Raw genomic sequence first — 16281 nt, 5'->3', positions numbered from 1 at the left:
CACTCTATTTCTTGCACGCCTTTCACCCTCCTGCATGTTCAGGCCCTGATCACTCAAAATCTTTTTCACTCCATCTTTCCACCTCCAATTTGGTCTTCCACTTCTCCTCATTCCCTCCACCTCTGACACATATATCCTCTTGGTCAATCTTTCCTCACTCATTCTCTCCATGTGACCAAACCATTTCAAAACACCCTCTTCTGCTCTCTCATCCACACTCTTTTTACCACCACACATCTCTCTTACCCTATTATTACTTACACGATCAAACCACCTCACACCACATCTTGTCCTCAAACATCTCATTTCCAGCACATCCACCCTCCTCCACACAAATCTATCTATGGTAATAAAAAGAGTGTGGTTGAGAGAGCAGAAAAGGGTGTTTTGAAATGGTTTGGTCACATGGAGAGAATGAGTGAGGAAAGATTGACCAAGAGGATATATGTGTCAGAGGTGGAGGGAACGAGGAGAAGTGGGAGACCAAATTGGAGGTGGAAAGATGGAGAGAAAAAGATTTTGAGTGATCGGGGCCTGAACATGCAGAAGGGTGAAAGGCATGCAAGGAATAGAGTGAATTGGAACCATGTGGTATACCAGGGTGGACATGCTGCCAATGGATTGAACCAGGGCATGTGAAGCGTCTGGGGTAAACCATGGAGAGTTCTGTGGGGCCTGGATGTGGAAAGGGAGCTGTGGTTTCAGTGCATTCTACATGACAGCTAGAGACTGAGTGTGAACAAATGGGGCCTTTGTTGTCTTTTTCTAGTGCTACCTTGCACACATGAGGGGAGAGGGGGTTGTTATTTCATGTGTGGTGGGGTGGCGATGGGAATGGATAAAGGCAGACAGTATGAATTATGTACATGTTTATATATGTATATGTCTTTATACGTTGAGATGTATAGGTATGTATATTTGCGTGTGTGGACATGTGTGTATATAAATGTGTATGTTCGTGGGTTGGGCCATTCTTTCATCTGTTTCCTTGCGCTACCTCTCTAACGCAGGAGACAGCGACAAAGTAAAATAAATAGATAAATGATATATATATATATAAAGTTTGTTGAGTATTCCTGGGAATTTTTATGGGTATTGATTGTGAGGGTGAAGGCACGTACAGATCATCAGATTGGGGAAGAGCAGTGTGGTTTCAGAAGTGGTAAAGGATGTGTGGATCAGATGTTTGCTTTGAAGAATGTATATGAGAATTACTTAGGAAAAACAGATGGATTTGTATGTAGCATTTATGGATCTGAAGAAGGCATATGATAGAGTTGATAGAGATGCTCTGTGGAAAGTATTAAGAGTGGTGTGAGAAGTATGTTGCTAAAAGCAGTGAAAAGTTTTTATTGAGGATGTAAGGCATGTGTACGAGTAGGAAGAGAGGAAAGTGATTGGTTCTCAGTGAATGATGGTTTGTGGCAGGGGTGTGTGACTTCTCCATGGTTGTTTAATTTGTTTATGGATGGGGTAGTTAGGGAGGTGAATGCAAGAGTTCTGGAGAGAAGGGCAAGTATGCATTCTGTTGTGGATGAGAGGTCTTGTTGTTGTTCGCTGATGATACAGCATTGGTGGCTGATTTAGGTGAGAAACTGCAGAAGCTGGTGACTGAGTTTGGCGAAGTGTGTGAAAGAAGAAAGCTGAAAGTAGATATGAATAAGAGCATGGTTATTAGGTTCAGTAGGGTTGAGGGACAAGTCAAATGGGAGGTAAGTATGACTCACTTCCACTTCCATGGTTCTGTTCGCTGCTAAGTCCACTCCCAGATATCTAAAACACTTAACTTTCCCTACTTCTCCATTCGAGCTTGCATCCCAACTAACTTGTCCCTCACCCTTGCTCTTAATCAGATTTACTATCAATTTTCTCCTTTCACACGCTTTTCTAAACTCAGTCACCAACTTGTGCAGTTTTTCACTCAAATCAGCCACCAGTGCTGTATCATCGGAGAACAACAAGTGACTCACTTCCCAGGCCCTCTCTTTCCCAGGAGACTGCATACTCGCCCTTCTCTCCAAAACTCTTGCATTTACTTCCCTAACCACCACATCCATAAACACATTAAACAACCATGGTGACATACACTCTTTCTGCAGATCGCCCTTCACTGTGAACCAATCACTTTCCTTTCCTCCTTCTCGTACACATGCCTTACACCCTTGATAAAAACTATGCTTCTAGCAGCTTACCTCCCTCGCCATATATTCTTAAGACCTTCCACAAAGCATCTCTATCAGTCCTATCATATGCCTTCTCCCAATCCAGGAATGCCACATACAAATCCATGAGTTTTCCTAAGTATTTCTCATACATTCACACATCCTCTCCCTCTGTTGAAACAAGTCTGCTTCTCTCGAATCTGATGCACTGTACATATATATCGAGTATATATGAAAAAAATGACTGTGTGTGTGTGTGTCTGTATGATTGTTCAGTTCTCAGTATGTTTGTGAAAGTGATATTGACATTAGTAATGGTAGCATTTTAATATTAACTATTTAAATGACATAGTTTATTGGACATAAACACCATACTGAAATCCTTCAGATATGGATTCCCCGACCCAGAAAGGTCTGTTTCTTATACTATTTTGTGAACTGGCATAGTAATTTGTGAACACAGAATAATTCCAGATTTAGAATTTCTACTTGGCATTAAGATTTTGACAGCATTATCACTTGACTGAGGCATGTTACAGGCTTTGACAGTGTACTAGTCTATGATCTATCTTTACATGCAGGTGGCACATGGTCTTAATGTGATTATGAGCTGTATTTTCTCGTGAATTTTTTTTTGGTATCTATGAGTGTTCCTTATTTATCCTATATATTGTAAATGGAATTAATTTGTATATCATTCTTTGCTTAAGATATGAATGGCTGATATGTGTCTGATATATGTGAATGTTATTTTCAATATCTTATACTTTTTCATTTCCTGATTTTGGGTTGCCCTTGAATAAGGCTGAAATGTACAGGGTCATTCTATGTACAGAGTTGTAAAGTAGACACTTTGATGAACAGTCTGATCTTAGCAAATATTTGACTAAACACCTTGGAACTATCATATTATAGTAGTGTATGTATAATTTGCATCACCAAGTAGAGTTTTTTTCATGCTTGCCATATCTCATGGTGTCCAGTTAACAGTGGTACACTAAAATGAAAGTTACTTCATTTGCTATAAGATCATGATGCTTTTATAATAAAGTACTGAATCAGTGGAGGAGTTGGATGATAAGGTTTTGGTTTAGACCACTTGTTTTTCTTTTTTATAAGAATTTCCATTATTGCCAACGTGCATTCATACTGAATACTCTACACCTTACTAAATCTCCCATCATGCATTCCATATATTTTGCAAACTGTTTTGTGTGTAACTGAGTATATGGTTTGTATAACTTCACTTAGGAAACATAATTTTGTACTATTTCTGTTATTTTACTTCAGATTTCAGGTCCTCTGCTTCAGTCAGTAACCTGTATCTCACTTACTAAACCCTGAATTATTTCCTGCTATCTCTCATTTTGTTTTCCTCACCAGTCTTTTATCTCTGTTTCTATGTTGTGGGTATTCGATTTGACTCTTGTATTTTAGTGTATGTAAATACTATTTGTTTGTTAAGGGGAGAGGTTTCCTCTTGTTTATTTAGCCTGTCTTAACTTTCAGTTTGTGTTGCATGTCTTTTATATTTGTATACGCACTTATGCACCCTAGCTTAAGCAGGTACCTATTTATCGACCTGCCCCAAGGGAAGGTTGAGCACCTGGGTTAGGTGTGGTCCAGCTGTTTGCCCAGGATTTCACTCCATGTGGTCTGACCCTGGACTGGCCCATGCTGACTCCTGGTCAGTGACAGTAACTGCTACACCACAAAGGCCCATGTGTGTGTGTGTACTTGTATTGAACACATCTATCTCGTCAAAGATAAGCTCATGCACAAGTCTATGATCCTGATGATTAATATATTTTCTGTATGGTCCTATGTATTTGATTTATTTTACATAATTGATGCATGATGGTCAAGCCTTTTGAATTATAGCCTTTATCATAATTTTCTCCTTGCAGCTCTTTGGACAGAAATGGAGTTCATCTGTTCCGTTGTTTGCCCAGACACTCAGCTTTTCCCCTCTTACTCCTGCAAAACCAAAAGAAGGCAATGGGGGGCCAGCAGTTGGTTTTAATGGATGCAGTAGGGAAACGGCAAATCCTCCTGCCTGCTGAATCCCCACCAAAGTTGAAAGATGAGACTCCAGTGGAAGTATCAACAACAACAAAGGATGGAACCTCAGAGGTTTGTAAAGATCTGTTCATCTTTTGAGAACTGATTTTAGGAGACAAATAACAAACCTATGGCATGTATAGGATAGAAGACTGAACAGTGCATTCCAAATGAAGTAATGTGAATAACCAGTGAAACTGTAACAGGTTATGTCACTGTTGCTCTTGCGTTGTGTACACTTACTGGTGGTTGATTAGTACTAGCTGTATTGCTCAGACCATCAAAAAAGTTACTTGATTTTTGATATGATAAAGTTTAGATATGGCCCCATCCAACATTCTCTTAAGCATGTGAGTGTCCAGATCTTTCATTTTGGTGAGGTTTGATACTAGCTTTAGATTGAATAGGCCATATGTAGAAACATAGTCTCTTGCTAGATTTGTTGGTACTATGGTTATGTAAATACTGTTTTTGTGCACAGTGACCTACAAGAAGTTAATGGTGAACTGCAAATGCACCATAGTAGATTGAACTCTCAATCAGGTAAGAAGATTTGTCGTAAACTTGTAGTACATTGAGTTTTTAGATGTTGTGGGATTTTTGTCACATACATAATGATAATTTTTTGTGGATGATAGGGCTTGGGAAGTGAGTCAGTTACTGTTCGCTGATGATACAGCGCTGGTGGCTGATTTAGGTGAGAAACTGCAGAAGTTGGTGACTGAGTTTGGTAGAGTGTGTGAAAGAAGAAAGCTGAGAGTAAATGTGAATAAGAGCAAGGTTATTAGGTTCAGTAGGGTTGAGAAACAAGTTAAATGAGAGGTAAGTTTGAATGGAGAAAAACTGGAGGAAGTAAAGTGTTTTAGATATTTTGGAGTGGATTTGGCAGTGTATGGAACCATGTAAGCAGAAGTGAGTCACAGGGTGGGGGAGGGGGCAAAGGTTCTGGGAGCACTGAAGAATGTGTGGAAGGCAAAAATGTTATCTTGGATAGCAAAAATGGGTATGTTTGAAGGAAAAGTGGTTCCAACAATGTTATGTGGTTGTGAGGTATGGGCTGTAGATAGGGTTGTGCAGAGGAGGGTGGATGTGTTGGAAATGAGATGTTTGAGGACAATATGTGGTGTGAGGTGGTTTGATCGAGTAAGTAATGAAAGGGTAAGAGAGATGTGTGGTAATAAAAAGAGTGTGGTTGAGAGAGCAGAAGAGGGTGTATTGAAATGGTTTGGTCACATGGAGAGAATGAGTGAGGAAAGATTGACCAAGAGGATATATGTGTCAGAGGTGGAGGGAACGAGGAGAAGTGGGATACCAAATTGGAGGTGGAAAGATGGAGTGAAAAAGATTCTGAGTGATCGGGGCCTGAACATGCAGGAAGGTGAAAGGCATGCAAGGAACAGAGTGAATTGGGATGATGTGGTATGCCGGGGTTGACATGCTATCAATGGTTTGAACCAGGGCATGTGAAGTGTCTTGAGTAAACCATGGAAAGTTTTGTAGGGCCTGGATGTGGAAAGGGAGCTGTGGTTTCGATGCATTACACATGACAGCTAGAGACTGAGTGTGAACGAATGTGGCCTTTGTTGTCTTTTCCTAGCGCTATCTTGCGCGCATGCGGGGGTAGGGGGTTTGTCATTTCTTGTGTGGTAGAGTGGCGGTGGGAATGGATGAAGGCAGCAAGTATGAATATGTACATTTGCATTTATGGATCTGGAGAAGGCATATGATAGAGTTGATAGAGATGCTCTGTGGAAGGTATTAAGAATATATGGTGTGGGGGGCAAGTTGTTAGAAGCAGTGAAAAGTTTTTATCAAGGATGTACGGCTTGTGTACGTGTAGGAAGAGAGGAAAGTGATTGGTTCTCAGTGAATGTTGGTTTGTGGCAGGGGTGTGTGATGTCTCCATGGTTGTTTAATTTGTTTATGGATGGGGTTGTTAGGGAGGTGAATGCAAGAGTTTTGGAAAGAGGGGCAAGTATGCAGTCTGTTGTGGATGAGAGAGCTTGAGAAGTGAATCAGGTGTTGTTCACTAATGATACAGCGCTGGTGGCTGATTCATGTGAGAAACTGCAGAAGCTGGTGACTGAATTTGGTAAATTGTGTGAAAGAAGATAGTTGAGAGTAAATGTGAATTAGAGGAAGGTTATTAGGTACAGTAGGGTTGCGTAAGGAAAGATTGATTGAAAGAGGATATATGTGTCAGAGGTGGAGGGAATGAGAAGTGGGAGACCAAATTGGAGATGGAAAGATAGAGTGAAAAAGATTTTGAGTGATCGAGGCTTGATCATGCAGGAGGATGAAAGGCGTGCAAGGAATAGAGTGAATTGGAACAATGTGGTATACCGGGGTGGACGTGCTGTCAATGGATTGAACCAGGGCATGTGAAGCATCTGGGGTAAACCATGGAAAGTTCTGTGGGGCCTGGATGTGGAAAGGGAGCTGTAGTTTCAGTGCATTATACATGACAGCTAGAGATTGAGTGTGAACGAATGTGGCATTTGTTGTCTTTTCCTAGCGCTACCTTGCACACATGCAGGGAGAGGGGGTTGTTATTTCATGTGTGGCATGGTAGTGATGGGAATGAATAAAGGCAGGTAGTATGAGTTTTTTTTTTTTTTTTTTTTTTTTTTTTTTTTTTTATACTTTGTCGCTGTCTCCCGCGTTTGCGAGGTAGCGCAAGGAAACAGACGAAAGAAATGGCCCAACCCCCCCCCCCCATACACATGTACATACACACGTCCACACACGCAAATATACATACCTACACAGCTTTCCATGGTTTACCCCAGACGCTTCACATGCCTTGATTCAATCCACTGACAGCACGTCAACCCCTGTATACCACATCGCTCCAATTCACTCTATTCCTTGCCCTCCTTTCACCCTCCTGCATGTTCAGGCCCCGATCACACAAAATCTTTTTCACTCCATCTTTCCACCTCCAATTTGGTCTCCCTCTTCTCCTCGTTCCCTCCACCTCCGACACATATATCCTCTTGGTCAATCTTTCCTCACTCATTCTCTCCATGTGCCCAAACCATTTCAAAACACCCTCTTCTGCTCTCTCAACCACGCTCTTTTTATTTCCACACATCTCTCTTACCCTTACGTTACTTACTCGATCAAACCACCTCACACCACACATTTTCCTCAAACATCTCATTTCCAGCACATCCATCCTCCTGTGCACATCTCTATCCATAGCCCACGCCTCGCAACCATACAACATTGTTGGAACCACTATTCCTTCAAACATACCCATTTTTGCTTTCCGAGATAATGTTCTCGACTTCCACACATTTTTCAAGGCTCCCAAAATTTTCGCCCCCTCCCCCACCCTATGATCCACTTCCGCTTCCATGGTTCCATCCACTGACAGATCCACTCCCAGATATCTAAAACATGTTATTTTTTTTTTTTTTGCTTTGTCGCTGTCTCCCGTGTTAGTGAGGTAGCGCAAGGAAACAGACGAAAAAAGGGCCCAAGCCTCCTACATACACATATATATACATACACGTCCACCCATACAAATATACATACCTATACATCTCGACGTATACATATGTGTACACACACAGACATATACATATATACACATGTACATAACTCATACTTTCTGCCTTTATTCATTCCCATCGCCACCCCACCACACATGAAATAACAACTCCCTCTCCCCGCATGTGCGTGAGGTAGCGCTAGGGAAAGACAAAAAAGGCCACATTCATTCACACTCACTCACTAGACAAGGGAACAAATGGGAACTTCAGTGAAGGGGGCTAATGGGGAGATGATGACAAGTAGTGGTGATGTGATGAGATGGAGTGAGTATTTTGAAGGTTTGTTGAATGTGTTTGATGATAGAGTGGCAGATATAGGTTTTGGTCGAGGTGGTGTGCAAAGTGAGAGGGTTAGGGAGAATGATTTGGTAAACAGAGAAGAGGTAGTAAAAGCTTTGTGGAAGATGAAAACTGGCAAGGCAGCGGGTTTGGATGGTATTGCAGTGGAATTTTTTAAAAAAGGGGGTGTCTGTGTTGTTGACTGGTTGGTAAGGTTATTTAATGAATGTATGACTCATGGTGAGGTGCCTGAGGATTGGAGGAATGTTTGCATAGTGCCATTGCAGAATGGCAAAGGGGATGAAAGTGAGTGCTCAAATTACAGAGGTATAAGTTTGTTGAGTATTCCTGGGAAATTATATGGGAGGGTATTGATTGAGAGGGTGAAGGCATGTACAGAGCATCAGAGTGGAGAAGAGCAGTGTGGTTTCAGAAGTGGTAGAGGATGTGTGGATCATGTGTTTGCTTTAAAGAATGTATGTGAGAAATACTTAGAAAAGCAAATGGATTTGTATGTAGCATTTATGGATCTGGAGAAGGCATATGATAGAGTTGATAGAGATGCTCTGTGGAAGGTATTAAGAATATATGGTGTGGGAGGCAAGTTGTTAAAGCAGTGAAAAGTTTTTATCGAGGATGTAAGGCATGTGTACGTGTAGGAAGAGAGGAAACTGATTGGTTCTCAGTGAATGTAGGGTTGCGGCAGGGGTGTGTGATGTCTCCATGGTTGTTTGATTTGTTTATGGATGGGGCTGTTAGGGAGGTGAATGCAAAAGTTTTGGAAAGAGGGGCAAGTATGCAGTCTGTTCTAGACGAGAGAGCTTGGGAAGTGAGTCAGTTGTTGTTCGCTGATGATACAGCGCTGGTGGCTGATTCGTGTGAGAAACTGCAGAAGCTGGTAACTGAGTTTGGTAAAGTGTGTGAAAGAAGGAAGCTGAGAGTAAATGTGAATAAGAGCAAGGTTATTAGGTACAGTAGAGTTGAGGGACAAGTCAATTGGGAGGTATGTTTGAATGGAGAAAAACTGGAGGAAGTGAGGTGTTTTAGATATCTGGGAGTGGATTTGGCAGTGGATGGAACCATGGAAGCAGAAGTGAATCATAAGGTGGGGGAAGGGGTGAAAGTTCTGGGAGCATTGAAGAATGAGTGGAAGTCGAGAAGATTATCTCGGAAAGCAAAAATGGGTATGTTTGAAGGAATAGTGGTTCCAACAATGTTATATGGTTGTGAGGATGGGCTATAGATAGAGTTGTGCGGAGGAGGGTGGATGTGCTGGAAATGAGATGTTTGAGGACAATATGTGGTGTGAGGTGGTTTGATCGAGTAAGTAATAATAGGGTAAGAGAGGTGTGTGGTAGTAAAAGGAGTGTGGTTGAGAGAGCAGAAGAGGGTGTTTTGAAATGGTTTGGTCACATGGAGAGAATGAGTGAGGAAAGATTGACCAAGAGGATATATATGTCAGAGATGGAGGGAACGAGGAGAAGTGGGATACCAAATTGGAGGTGGAAAGATGGAGGGAAACAGATTTGAGCGATCGGGGCCTGAACATGCAGGAGGGTGAAAGGCGTGCAAGGAATAGAGTGAATTGGAAGGATGTGGTATACCGGGGTGGACGTGCTGTCAATGGATTGAACCAGGGCGCTTGAAATGTCTGGGGTAAACCATGGAAAGTTCTGTGGGGCCTGGATGTGGAAAAGGAGCTGTGGTTTCGGTGCATTATACATGACAGCTAGAGACTGAGTGTGAACGAATGTGGCCTTTGTTGTCTTTTCCTAGCGCTATCTTGCGCGCATGCGGGGGGAGGGGGTTTGTCATTTCATGTGTGGCAGAGTGGCGGTGGGAATGGATGAAGGCAGCAAGTATGAATATGTACATTTGCATTTATGGATCTGGAGAAGGCATATGATAGAGTTGATAGAGATGCTCTGTGGAAGGTATTAAGAATATATGGTGTGGGGGGCAAGTTGTTAGAAGCAGTGAAAAGTTTTTATCAAGGATGTACGGCTTGTGTACGTGTAGGAAGAGAGGAAAGTGATTGGTTCTCAGTGAATGTTGGTTTGCGGCAGGGGTGTGTGATGTCTCCATGGTTGTTTAATTTGTTTATGGATGGGGTTGTTAGGGAGGTGAATGCAAGAGTTTTGGAAAGAGGGGCAAGTATGCAGTCTGTTGTGGATGAGAGAGCTTGAGAAGTGAATCAGGTGTTGTTCACTAATGATACAGCGCTGGTGGCTGATTCATGTGAGAAACTGCAGAAGCTGGTGACTGAATTTGGTAAATTGTGTGGAAGAAGATAGTTGAGAGTAAATGTGAATTAGAGCAAGGTTATTAGGTACAGTAGGGTTGCGTAAGGAAAGATTGATTGAAAGAGGATATATGTGTCAGAGGTGGAGGGAATGAGAAGTGGGAGACCAAATTGGAGATGGAAAGATAGAGTGAAAAAGATTTGAGTGATCGAGGCTTGATCATGCAGGAGGATGAAAGGCGTGCAAGGAATAGAGTGAATTGGAACGATGTGGTATACCGGGGTGGACGTGCTGTCAATGGATTGAACCAGGGCATGTGAAGCATCTGGGGTAAACCATGGAAAGTTCTGTGGGGCCTGGATGTGGAAAGGGAGCTGTAGTTTCAGTGCATTATACATGACAGCTAGAGATTGAGTGTGAACGAATGTGGCATTTGTTGTCTTTTCCTAGCGCTACCTTGCACACATGCAGGGAGAGGGGGTTGTTATTTCATGTGTGGCATGGTAGTGATGGGAATGAATAAAGGCAGGTAGTATGAGTTATGTTATTTTTTTTTTTTGCTTTGTCGCTGTCTCCCGTGTTAGTGAGGTAGCGCAAGGAAACAGACGAAAAAAGGGCCCAAGCCTCCTACATACACATATATATACATACACGTCCACCCATACAAATATACATACCTATACATCTCGACGTATACATATGTGTACACACACAGACATATACATATATACACATGTACATAACTCATACTTTCTGCCTTTATTCATTCCCATCGCCACCCCACCACACATGAAATAACAACTCCCTCTCCCCGCATGTGCGTGAGGTAGCGCTAGGGAAAGACAAAAAAGGCCACATTCATTCACACTCACTCACTAGACAAGGGAACAAATGGGAACTTCAGTGAAGGGGGCTAATGGGGAGATGATGACAAGTAGTGGTGATGTGATGAGATGGAGTGAGTATTTTGAAGGTTTGTTGAATGTGTTTGATGATAGAGTGGCAGATATAGGTTTTGGTCGAGGTGGTGTGCAAAGTGAGAGGTTTAGGGAGAATGATTTGGTAAACAGAGAAGAGGTAGTAAAAGCTTTGTGGAAGATGAAAACTGGCAAGGCAGCGGGTTTGGATGGTATTGCAGTGGAATTTATTAAAAAAGGGGGTGTCTGTGTTGTTGACTGGTTGGTAAGGTTATTTAATGAATGTATGACTCATGGTGAGGTGCCTGAGGATTGGAGGAATGTTTGCATAGTGCCATTGCAGAATGGCAAAGGGGATGAAAGTGAGTGCTCAAATTACAGAGGTATAAGTTTGTTGAGTATTCCTGGCAAATTATATGGGAGGGTATTGATTGAGAGGGTGAAGGCATGTACAGAGCATCAGAGTGGAGAAGAGCAGTGTGGTTTCAGAAGTGGTAGAGGATGTGTGGATCATGTGTTTGCTTTAAAGAATGTATGTGAGAAATACTTAGAAAAGCAAATGGATTTGTATGTAGCATTTATGGATCTGGAGAAGGCATATGATAGAGTTGATAGAGATGCTCTGTGGAAGGTATTAAGAATATATGGTGTGGGAGGCAAGTTGTTAAAGCAGTGAAAAGTTTTTATCGAGGATGTAAGGCATGTGTACGTGTAGGAAGAGAGGAAAGTGATTGGTTCTCAGTGAATGTAGGGTTGCGGCAGGGGTGTGTGATGTCTCCATGGTTGTTTGATTTGTTTATGGATGGGGCTGTTAGGGAGGTGAATGCAAAAGTTTTGGAAAGAGGGGCAAGTATGCAGTCTGTTCTAGACGAGAGAGCTTGGGAAGTGAGTCAGTTGTTGTTCGCTGATGATACAGCGCTGGTGGCTGATTCGTGTGAGAAACTGCAGAAGCTGGTAACTGAGTTTGGTAAAGTGTGTGAAAGAAGGAAGCTGAGAGTAAATGTGAATAAGAGCAAGGTTATTAGGTACAGTAGAGTTGAGGGACAAGTCAATTGGGAGGTATGTTTGAATGGAGAAAAACTGGAGGAAGTGAGGTGTTTTAGATATCTGGGAGTGGATTTGGCAGTGGATGGAACCATGGAAGCAGAAGTGAATCATGAGGTGGGGGAAGGGGTGAAAGTTCTGGGAGCATTGAAGAATGAGTGGAAGTCGAGAAGATTATCTCGGAAAGCAAAAATGGGTATGTTTGAAGGAATAGTGGTTCCAACAATGTTATATGGTTGTGAGGATGGGCTATAGATAGAGTTGTGCGGAGGAGGGTGGATGTGCTGGAAATGAGATGTTTGAGGACAATATGTGGTGTGAGGTGGTTTGATCGAGTAAGTAATAATAGGGTAAGAGAGGTGTGTGGTAGTAAAAGGAGTGTGGTTGAGAGAGCAGAAGAGGGTGTTTTGAAATGGTTTGGTCACATGGAGAGAATGAGTGAGGAAAGATTGACCAAGAGGATATATGTGTCAGAGATGGAGGGAACGAGGAGAAGTGGGATACCAAATTGGAGGTGGAAAGATGGAGGGAAAAAGATTTGAGCGATCGGGGCCTGAACATGCAGGAGGGTGAAAGGCGTGCAAGGAATAGAGTGAATTGGAGCGATGTGGTATACCGGGGTGGACGTGCTGTCAATGGATTGAACCAGGGCGCTTGAAATGTCTGGGGTAAACCATGGAAAGTTCTGTGGGGCCTGGATGTGGAAAAGGAGCTGTGGTTTCGGTGCATTATACATGACAGCTATTATACATTATGTACATGTGTATATATGTATATGTCTGTGTATGTATATATATGTATACGTTGAGATGTATAGGTATGTATATGTGCGTGTGTGGACGTGTATGTATATGTGTATGTGGGTGTGTTGGGCTATTCTTTCGTCTGATTCCTTGCGAGTCCTTGCTAACGCGGGAGACAGCGACAAAGCAAAATAAATAAATAGATATATAGTATATATGTATATGTCTGTGTATGTATATGTATGTATACATTGAAATGTATAGGCATACATATGTGTGTGTATGGGCTAGTATGTATATACATGTGTATGTGGTGGGTTGGGCCATTCTTTCATCTGTTTCCTTGTGCTACCTCGCTAATGCGGGAGACAGCAACAAAATATAATAAATATAGTTATGTTGGTATGCCTGCTCTTATCTCTTTGCATCATATTTGTAATTAATCACAATAATACTCAAAAAGAAGGAACAGATGGGACCAGTTTGAATGAACCAGAAAGAGGTGATCCAAGTGAATTTTTAGGTGGGTGAGTGAAAGATGAACTTCAAATTGAGATGATTGACAGTATTGTTTATAAACAGTATTCAAGAAAGAGTTAATGAGAGAGTGGAGGTAATGTTGGTAAAATAAATCTTGTAGAACATTGATAATGACTTAGGAGGGCAAGAATTGTATTTAGATATGATTAGAAGTATTGAAGTGAATGAAAATAAGGAAACAGCCACAACTGGATGACCAGGTGCAGTAGCATTCATGAAAAAGAAAAAAATGATAAAGGATTAAGATAATTGATTTTGTAGCAACTGATTGGATGAAGACCATGTTTATTCAAGGAATAAAGGTAGGAATAGAAGGAAATTGGATAGGAGGGCTATCACAGGTAGTAGATATTTGCTCTCCAAGATTGAGCAAACAAAAGATATGAAATTGAAATAGGGGCTAAAGGGAAGGTGTTGAGAGGAAAACTTGCAGAATTGAAAATAGTTCGCTGTTGATGAAGAAAAGACATATTATAAAAGAGAGAGAGAGTGAAGTTGATTTGAAAGGCATAAAATGAGGGAGATTTAGAGACCAGTTTGCGGGTCTTGCAACCATTATGATGCGAGACCAAAAGTCTTAAACAGGAGGAGAGTGGCTGTAAAAGTAGTGAATAGAAATGTAGATATATTAGTTGTAACTGATCAGGAATTATAGTCTGGAGAGTGGTTTGGAAAAATACAATCATGTAACATCTGCATTCTTGAAGGAAGGAGGAAAGTTAGTAGGGAAACAAAGATATTACTAGAAAAAATGCAAAGCACTAAAATAGCTTGAGAAATAGCTTGACTTGTTACAATGATTGGTTTTTCAGTAGAATACAAGAGAATTAGAAAATGCAGATAAAAAAAATGGTGGAATGTACATAAGTGGCATAGTTTGCATGCATAAATTCAGGTGAATATCAAGATAAACATGGATTTTAGAAAAGTGGAGGTGGTTTAGATAGAGCCTTTAAGAAGTGGAAGTGAGATTATGAGGTTGGACAGAGTGAAGGGCAAGAGAATAGTAGAAGGATATGTTATAACATATAGTGGAACTATATGAAATATTTCATTGTAAGCATGTACTGAAAATCTTTACCAAAAGAATTTGTAAAACTATTTATGATTATATTTTTTAGATGCATTCAGTGTTTCTTGTGGCTGTGAACATGCAAAATGGACATTGCTTTCCTCTCATGTTAGCCAGATCAGAAACAAGCCATCATGTGTCCCACGCACATAAGTAGATGTGTATGTAGTTACCAGATGGGGACTTTTTTTTTCTTTTATGTTAAAGGCTCCAGTCACTGACTAAAGTCCACATCAAGGCCAGCTTTAATTGAAATAGGAGAGAATTATGAAATGGAAAAAGAAGAGACAAGGGGAAAGTATTTATGAATTTTGAAGGAACTCAAAAACCTGTCTTTTAAAATGTGAGAGGTCATAGTTAGTTATTGGGAAAGATGTGAGAAAACATAGAGTTCCAAATCTTTGATGTATAGGGAAAGAAGCATTTGTCAAAATGGCTCGCCTTTGAGTTGCCGATAGCCACACAGTAGTATGTGACACAGCAGCTTGCCACATATTGCATGGTCTAGCTAGTGATGTGGGTACACAAGCAGCCAGCTGTTGGGAGCGAAAAGACCAAATTGATACCAATAGAAGAAGGAAAGTGAACCAGTATTGCAGTGTGGAGCAAGAGGGTTAAGTTTGGAAGTTGGCCTGGGACAGTTTATAAGTCTGACCACTTTTGACTCACCTCTATCAAGTAAGGATGCAGAACTAGAACCACCCCATATGTGAGAGCAGTACTCTGTACAAGGATGAATCAATCCTTTGTATGAATGGAGCAGTTGTTTAGAAGTTGTTTGACAGGGGTCAGAGTTCCTGATATGACACAGTTATATCACATAGCCAGTACTCATGAAATTTAGCACAGGATTATATTTTTTTTCTGTTAACATACCCCACACTAAACCATTGTCTGATATTTGGTCAGCGTGAAAATTTACAAAAAAGCTAATTTTTTTTTATCGTAACTAGACCATTTTAAATATATTTTTTTTTTGATTGGGCACAAAGGTGTTTTTACTGATACCCCACATAATGCAGAAAATAGATTTGTAATTTGACCATCTTCAGATTACTTTAGGGGCGAATTACTGTAGCAGTCAAAGATCGCTTTTTTTTCGATTGCTGTCATTGTTTGCCAGTGTTTACAGTGTAGATGAGAATTCATCCTTAGCAAAGTTGTATTACTGTTAGTGGATGGAAAGTAGTTGTCTGGTTAAGGACATTCTTGCTCCAAATGAGTTCATCGTTTTGTTACTCCTGAGTAAAGTGCGGCCTTGAAGTTGGAGGAGCCCCATAAAAGGGGGCAGGAGGTTGCTGTAATATTGATAATAATGATATGGTAATAATAATGATGATGATAATAGTGATAATGCATATGGAGCTGTGGCTTTATTGTATTACTGTTGACAACTAGAGAATGTGTATGAGCGGATGTGGCCTTTGTTTGTCTGTTCCAGGCGCTACCTTGCCCGTGTAGGAAACAGCATTCAAGTATGAAAAATATTGTACTAATGATAATTGATTTTTTTCATACATATTTGCCATTTCCTGCATTGGTCCATTTCTCTGCTCCCTCTTTTGGAAAAATGAAACAGAAGGGGAGGGTTTTCAGCCCCCCTGCTTCTACCCCTTTTAGGCACCTTCTATGACACGCAGGGAATACATGGGAAGTATTCTTT

General features: G+C 41.1%; 1 protein-coding gene across 1 annotated transcript in view; it reads left to right on the top strand.

The window, feature by feature from the left end:
* LOC139753474 (uncharacterized) overlaps positions 1–16281 on the top strand; it is a 116621-nt gene that overhangs the window by 13105 nt on the left and 87235 nt on the right. The window contains 2 exon segments of the mRNA XM_071670035.1: positions 4070–4218; positions 4220–4295. Coding sequence (XP_071526136.1) covers positions 4070–4218; positions 4220–4295 — 225 coding nt within the window.

Source organism: Panulirus ornatus, chromosome 2, assembly GCF_036320965.1.
Source record: "Panulirus ornatus isolate Po-2019 chromosome 2, ASM3632096v1, whole genome shotgun sequence".
NCBI classification, from domain to species: domain Eukaryota; kingdom Metazoa; phylum Arthropoda; class Malacostraca; order Decapoda; family Palinuridae; genus Panulirus; species Panulirus ornatus.
This window is presented reverse-complemented; position numbering and strand designations above follow the sequence as displayed.